General features: G+C 42.8%; 1 protein-coding gene across 6 annotated transcripts in view; it reads left to right on the forward strand.

Moving 5' to 3' along the window:
• Pld1 (phospholipase D1) overlaps window positions 1-2,683 on the forward strand; it is a 194,759-nt gene extending 192,076 nt beyond the window's left edge. For all 6 annotated transcript variants that reach the window (XM_055625940.1, XM_055625944.1, XM_055625943.1 and 3 more), the window contains one exon: window positions 890-2,683. In XM_055625940.1, the coding sequence (XP_055481915.1) occupies window positions 890-1,114 (225 nt within the window). In that variant the 3' untranslated portion in view covers window positions 1,115-2,683. The remainder of the gene's footprint in view (window positions 1-889) is intronic.
• Window positions 2,684-7,765: the final 5,082 nt, after the last annotated feature.

A 7,765-nucleotide genomic window follows, 5' to 3' on the forward strand; every position in this document is an offset into this window, starting at 1 on the left:
TCCACAGAGTTCTTGGTGAAAGAAAACAGTTATCCACATTGCCTTATTTCATACTGAGGACTCCAGGTTATGGTCAAGCAGGCTATGTACAAGAGCACGTTACATCCTCCTCATATAGCCTGTTCCACCCGCAGCATTGGGCTGGGGGGAGAGAAAATATTTTGGTTTTAGTGAAATAAATCTTCACTTGACACTGTGGAATTATGCCTGTTAGGTGCAGGAATGATGTTGATTCTGTAGATACCTGTTCTTTTTTTTTTTTTTTTTTATGCCGCACCTACTGAAATTTGCAAGGGTAAAGCACTGTATTTCATTTAGCAAAGTCTTAGACATATAAAACACAACTGTTAACAGCAAACTTCTTGACGTGTATGTCTTTCAAAATGAAAACTTAGAGAAAAGAGAACTTGTAATTTTCCCCTTAGACAAGAATACTCTGTGAAATTCAGGTAGGGCTATTGAGTTAAATTTTCCTTCCAAGCTAGTGCTCCTTACTGCTGGCTTGGCTTTGTCCTGTGGATGATGAGCAGTAGAATAAGAATGTAGGTGTGGCCTTTTAAAATGGAAACAGATAGAACAGGTTTTTAGCGAATGAAAACAGCAACTAGGGTTGTTTGGATTGGTTGCTTGTTTGAAATCAGGACTTACTGCATAGCTCAGGCTGATCTAAAACTTATGATTTTCTCACCTCAGCTCCTGCGTGCCAGGATTACAGGACTGTGTCACTACACCCAACTGTAAACAGCAATCCTTAGGTCTGTGCTTTGGCATAAAATTAATGTGTTTCATAAAAGCAAAGCTTTTGCCTGTTGGAACGAACAGCTTCCATAAAGAACATGTGCTTGCTTTTGAACAAATCATCAGTTTCCACTTTGTATTATTTAAACAGGTGTTCCGGTGCCTTCCCAATGATGAAGTGCACAATTTAATTCAGTTGAGAGACTTTATAAACAAGCCCATCTTAGCAAAAGACGATCCTGTCCGAGCTGAGGAAGAACTGAGAAAGATCCGTGGGTTCTTGGTACAGTTCCCCTTTTATTTCTTATCCGAAGAAAATCTGCTGCCTTCCGTTGGAACCAAAGAAGCCATTGTGCCAATGGAGGTTTGGACTTAAGACAAACTCCTTCACAACTCAAGGACTTTGGACCTGAAGGACACATTGCATATGCTGACCTCCTAAGGACGTCATGGCTGAAGTCAGGCCTGAGGCACTCCTGTGACCAACCCATGGACTCTTCAGAGTGGCTGGGAGTGACAGTGGTCATAGCGATGTAAAGACACTGGACATAAGCAAGGCTTTGTTGTTTCTCCTGCTTCTCATTGAGAAAATCAGCTACATTCTTGCTGCTAGCATATACTCAAGCAACACCCAACACAGATGCCAAATCTATGATATAGATCAAAAGCCATTTTCCTTTGCTAACAAGAATCTGCCTGTAACTGTGATCCAAGTTGCCAAAAGTTGCCTGAACTCTCCTGTTCTTCTCTGATGTTCATGTATGCAGCAGGAGCCCCCAGCCACAGGCATGCCCTCAGCTTTTCATCCATACAGCACTGTTTAAGAAACTGCTTATCAATGAATGATGTTGGAGAGCTGCTTTGAGAGTCTTCAAGGGTCCAGATGATGCCTTTACCCACCTGGTGCTGATGGGAGGGTTTTTAGCAAGCCAACAAGTTGTTCTTTGTTCTCTTATAGTCACTGTAGGGGCAGGACAGACTTTGCCTGTCTACCCACTTTAGGCACTTCTGAGGACATCAATACTGTATCTAAACAACAGGAAGGCATTAAACTTCAATGCGGAAGGATTTTCCTTGGTTCCCAAAAGTACTGCCCAGCTGTGTCCTTGTCACTGAGCCCATCAGATAAAATTTGTAAACATGTGCAGCTTATGTCAATACATAGCAACCAGATAAACACAGATGGAACCTCCAAGGTGTCAGTGGGAATACAGTTCAGATAAAGGACAAGATTTCCCCCAGTCTGCAGAAACACTGTCCTCCTTAGCCACTGGATTGATAAAAGAAAGAAAGTTTAATTTCTCCATAATAGGTCCAGTGGATGTAATTTGTCTTCCAAAAGAATCGAAGGCATTAGGATGCCTTTCAGCTAGCGAGCATGAGTCTAACCTTATTTACCCTTCAGTTTTCCAATATATCTTCTTCAGGGGAAAAAGTAATTATAAGAGATGAGCTACTTTGCTTACACTGTTAACTATACAGTAACATTCCAATACAGCTTCCAAAGAGGCTGCAATAATAATTCACGTTGTCCCAGTCAGAAATGTGGATATCCACTTTCCCTTATGGTATGGTGTCCCTTGTAGACCAAATTTCAGTGTTCTTCTTGCATCCTGGGAGTGTCTGTGGGTTCCTGGAAGCCTGGGATGCAGGCATGTGGTATAGCTACGTTACTGTAAGCAAAAGGGATTGCTGGAGCAAAATATCCTTTTGGAGTCCACTTCAAAGCAACCCCCAACCCCTGTTTTCATGAACAAATATGCTGATTTAAAAGATGACACAGGACCACAAAGCCAGTGCTATGGGTTGGTAACAGAGTGACAGTCACATCCAAGGAAGGATGTCACCCCAGGGAACATTCCACAGACGAGGTGGGATTTGTAACCAACAATGGAAATTAATATGTTTTTATGAATAAATAAGTTATTTCTTACATGGCCAAGGATGGTGAGATGATTTCATTCTGTAGTTGTTGTGAATAAAACGCTTTGTGCAGATAAAGATCAGATTGCATTTAAAATACTCAGTGTGCATGGAGTAGGTAAAGATTTGTTTTTTATGTTTATTATGTTTATGTTTTAAATTTATTATTTATGTTTTATTTAAAACTATAAAACAGTCAACAAAGCGATTCTTTGTTTTGCACACAATGCTCTCTTAAGACCCTAAAGAACTGGCAAAGATCCCTAATAAGTCACTTACTCTAACCCTTCTCCATTGTATAGATGAGGAAACTGAGGCTTACATGGGATGAAGTAATGAGGTAAGCCTGCCCGACAGACGTGTGCTGAACAGCTGCAGCCTGTGTGAGCCTCTCTTCATGTCACTATTTCCCCGGACTAAGGACATGAGGCTTCAGACGGGGTTGTCTCATGCTCTTTCCAATCCTGTGGCCTGTGTTTATTTGCCTCTACCTACAAGCCATAGGTGGCAGGGACTTCATGGATTACTCAGTTTGTCTTCAGACTCTGAAACAGTGCCCACTGCAAAAAAAAAAAGGTGCCAGTAAATGTTTGTGGGGTGAACATATCACAGAGAGGAGGGAGCCGATGAGCAGCCACACTGCGCTTTAGGACAGGAGTCGTTCTGCTGGTTTCTGTCGCAAGCTTTCCTTCTGCCTCTTCTCAGAGATAAGATGCTAAGAGGTTTACGTGGAGAGATCTCCTGGGAAATCCAGTGCAGTGAATACCCTCCTGAGGTAACTGTTTACACACTTTAGCAGTCTACCAGGATGCATAGGACAACATGGACACCACTTCTGCCTTCTAGAAATTACATCACCATATCTGATAAAGACTTTAAAATGTGAAGAGTTTATGCCTTGGGAAACTATTTCAGATCTGTTCAGCATTGCAGATCGACCATAATCTTCTGAAATGCCCCTGTTTACCTGTTGTACTTAGCTGATGTTCTGCCAATCTCTGTAATAAGCTTTGTTGTCCAAAAGAAAAAAAAAAAAGTCTATTGTTTCAAGATCTGAAGAGTAGAAAATGGTTATGGCCTGTGAGGGCTGCTGTGGATCTGAACTAAGCTTAGAGCTTGTTGTAGCAAGTGGGGTCGAGCAGTTCCCTCCAAATGGAGTATCCTTGAAGTGGGGTGATCTTAATCCTGACCCACGATGCGTCACACAGAAGCTTAGGGGACTGATTGTGCATCACATCATATCGTGAAACAGAATATCTGTTTTTAAAGTGTTTTTCAAAGATGATTTTGTTTGTAGGTGGTCAAATTGTGAACGGTTAATTTCTTATGTAAGAACTTGGACAAATTAATATCATGAATTAACACACGCTGGGAAGTCCTTTGCTAATCGAGAGCATTGATTTTCTATATATAGAATAAAGAAGATTAGGCTGGAGATGTGGCTCAGTTGGGAAAGCGCCTGCTGTATGAACCTGAGGTCCTGAGTATGGATTCCTGGAACCTGTGTGACAAGGTGGGCAGGGTGGCCTATGTCTGGAACCCTAGCACTGGCAGGGAGGAGACAAGAGAGTCCAAGGGTTGTTGGCCAGACTGTCTAGTCAATCCTTAGAATCTGGATTCAGGAAGAGACCTTGTTGCAAAAATAAGGTGAGAACGAAAAGGAAGCAAAATTTCTTCACTTCCACATATACACATACATGCATATACTCATGTACACATACAAACATATATCCGTGCACACACACAGTCTACATTACTTTTAAATTGATTTTAGGTCAGTATATAAAGTAATAAATTATATCCTGACATTTTCATGCATATGTGTCGTTACACTTGGTTCTCATTTGTTCTCCTACCCTACTGCCCTTCCCCCATCCCCTCTGGCTGGCTCCCATCCTTCCCCAGTGCATTTTATTACCCTCTATTTCTTCCCATAAGAATCTTCAGTTCTTCCTATAGCCATACCCAATCTGTAACCAGAGCTCCACTTTAAAAAAAAAAAAAAAAGATTTATTTTATCTTATTATTTTATTTATATGTATGTGTCTGGGAACATATGTTTGTGCATGCCTGTGGAGGCTGGAAGAGGACACCAGGCCCTCATGAGCAGGAGTTACAGGTGGATGTGAGCCACTTCTCTCCTATGTCAAAGCCATTTCTAGATGACAAGGAAGTTTTCTGGGAAAACAGAAATCGGGCCTGGTGTTTATCTACTTGGGTTAGACAACAGATGTCCAAGATCAGAGTCCCAGCATGGCCACATTCTAGTCATGCCTACTCACTTCCAGGCCTGCCATAGGCCACCTTGTCACCATGTAGCCCCTTCATTCCTTCATGGGAAGCAAGGGACTGGGGACAGGGGAGATGGAGAAAAGAGGAAAAGAGAGAGGGAGGGAGGGAGAGACAGAGAGAGACAGAGAGGACAGACAGAGATAAAGGAGGGAGGGAGAGAGATGAGGGAGAGAGATGAAAGAGAGAGAGAGAGAGGAGAGATGGAGGAAAGGAGAGAAAGATGGAATTGCTGTTTCTTGTCAGGCCCATCCTACGTGCCACTGCCATGACTTCTAATTAATGATGCTCCTGAGACCATCTCTGAGCACAGTGGAGGTTAGGTGTTCAGCAGAAGAATTTGGGGTGGAGGGGAGACGCAACCATTAAATGTAGAACAAAGTTCTGAAATCAATCATGTTTAACTTACACTTTTAGTCCCTGACAATCACTATTGTAATTCAGTCTGCTGTTCTTTTAGCATCTCTGCCTCAGACTTGGCATATGAGTGTTTCGATTGCTCAGTGTCACGGTGGAGAAGATTCCTCACATCCTCTCAGCCCTCGATACCATCACTTCCATGAAATGAGGAGGGGAAAGGGGATTTTGAGTTCATGAATGTATTTTCATTTCCTTAAAAGTCTGTCTGAGCTCAGTTACTCTTGGCAGTTTGTAGATCTGAAGTGATCTGACCTCAGCCTCAGCCTTGGAAACTTAAACCTGGAAACATGCTGGGAAAGGTGCTCGGGGGTCTGCCACGGAATAAAAATCTATGAAAATTAGTGTGTGTGTGTGTGTGTGTGTGTGTGTGTGTGTGTATGTGTGTTCAGGTGTACTCACCAACCCATGCGTGAGCATGTAGGCTATCTTACGTATTCTATTGCCCTCCACTGCTTTTCATTAATTAATGGATTTGTTTGTTTTTAGACAGAGTCTCTCTGAATCCAGAGCTTTCCATTTTGACTGCAATGACTGGTTAGCAAGCCCCAAAGATGCACCTGTCTCTGCCTACCCATTGGCACCTGACTTTTACATGCATTCTGGTCCTCCATGCTTTCCAAGCAAGCTCTCTACCCACTGAGCCATCTTCTCAGCCCTGATCTGAGGGAGAAGAGGGTGCTAGTGAAGGTCAAGAAGTATCCATAATGTCATTCCTGATGATAACTTAATTTACACATGGAACATTCCCTCTTATCACTTGAGATTGGAAGGATTCATTATAACCAGGCAAAGAGGTACATGCCCATAGCTCCAGCACTTGGCAAGTGGAAGCAGAGGGTTCCCTCAGCTACATAGTGAGGTCAAGGCCAGTCTGGGCTACATAGGACTGGTCTCAACCACAAAAACAAAATCCTAAAAGCATCAGACTTTTCATGCTTTAATTTAGATTCGTTTTATCTTTTCCTTTTTTTTTTTTTTAACCACTTACGGTTATTAATTTTAAAAGCAATAAAACATTGTACACAGGAAAATTTGCTGAATCATCTTAAATTTCAAGTTTTAAAGTCAAACTGGATTGCAGTCCAACCAAACCACGGACTTGATTACCCTCTGTCTCTAGGCAACAGTATTTTCACTTTATCCTAGATAAATGTACTTCGCTGTGTATTTTCCTAAACCCTGCTGGATTCTGGGAAGTTGAACATCATGTCCTTCTCCTGACTATTCTGCGGAAATTAGTTACACGAAATGGAAAGGGCCCAAAACACTAGTCTACCAGTGTTTTTGGTGCAAAGTTGATGTCCTGCAGCTGGAGTGCACTCACCCTGACACAGCAAATGCCAAGTGGTGGTGGTCAGGGCTCCGCTTAAAGGTTTGTCAAGTTGAGACTGACCTCCTATTTTTGATAATTGAGTTTTATTAAAATGATGCCACACACATTCCTTACGTGCCTACATGACACCCCATAAGCAGTAACTGTTCTCTGTCTCTAGGGAAAGGCTTTCTGGTCCTTCTGCAGTAGATCCAGGCTGACCGCCTTGACCAGCAGACTCGGGGGACTTTTTGTTTTCTGTATCAGCACAGTTATCTGGCTTCCCTCTCCCCAGGCCCAGAATTTTGCAATGTATTTGTTTGGAGGATGTAATCACATCCCTTTGGGAACAAGACCCACATGGCTTAGGTTCTGCAAAGAGATGTGCTTGGCTGAAGCGACCTTCTCCAGCTGAGCACACGTAAACCACAGCTGGACTTGTGCCGCTGAGACATCACGCTGGGCTGGGTTTGTCTTCTGAGGACTGCGAAATCAAGGACAGCTGTGTCCCTGAGCGCGCCTTTCGTGGGGCACAGCTGACGATACTCACATCTAGCTTTGCTCCAGAACCACTGCTTTCTGTACAAAGTACCTTGGCTAGCTTTTCTTAAGGACAGAAATGTGCATTCATTATACCGTTAAAATTGCAATATCAGCGGTGTGTGTTCGAGGCTTATTTCTCATTCTGTGTGGGAATTTCTAGAGCCAGAATCAATAGATTTGAGGTAGAGATAGAGACAGGTCTGAGTGTCCCTGATTTCCTTCTATACACATATGTTGAGCCCCCAAATTCAGAATCATAGCCTTTTCTGTACCCACAGGCTTCTTCCATGAGAAGAAGACACAGCGGCTGACTCTAACCCTAATCCTTCTAGAATAAACTAAAGGTTTATTCTAAAGGATGAGTGTGCCATTCAGTGATAACATATTGAGCAACACCCCATCAAGGTTCTGGGGGTTACTCCAGTGACCAAGGCAGATTAGGGTGCTCACTTCCCTGTGCTAACCTTAGCAAATAAAGTGTGGGTCTATTTCCACTCTCAAAATAGCACTTCCCAGAATAAGAGACAACCGAATGCACAT

This window comes from Psammomys obesus, unplaced genomic scaffold (genome assembly GCF_907164565.1).
Source record: "Psammomys obesus unplaced genomic scaffold, mPsaObe1.curated_primary_1811, whole genome shotgun sequence".
NCBI classification, from domain to species: domain Eukaryota; kingdom Metazoa; phylum Chordata; class Mammalia; order Rodentia; family Muridae; genus Psammomys; species Psammomys obesus.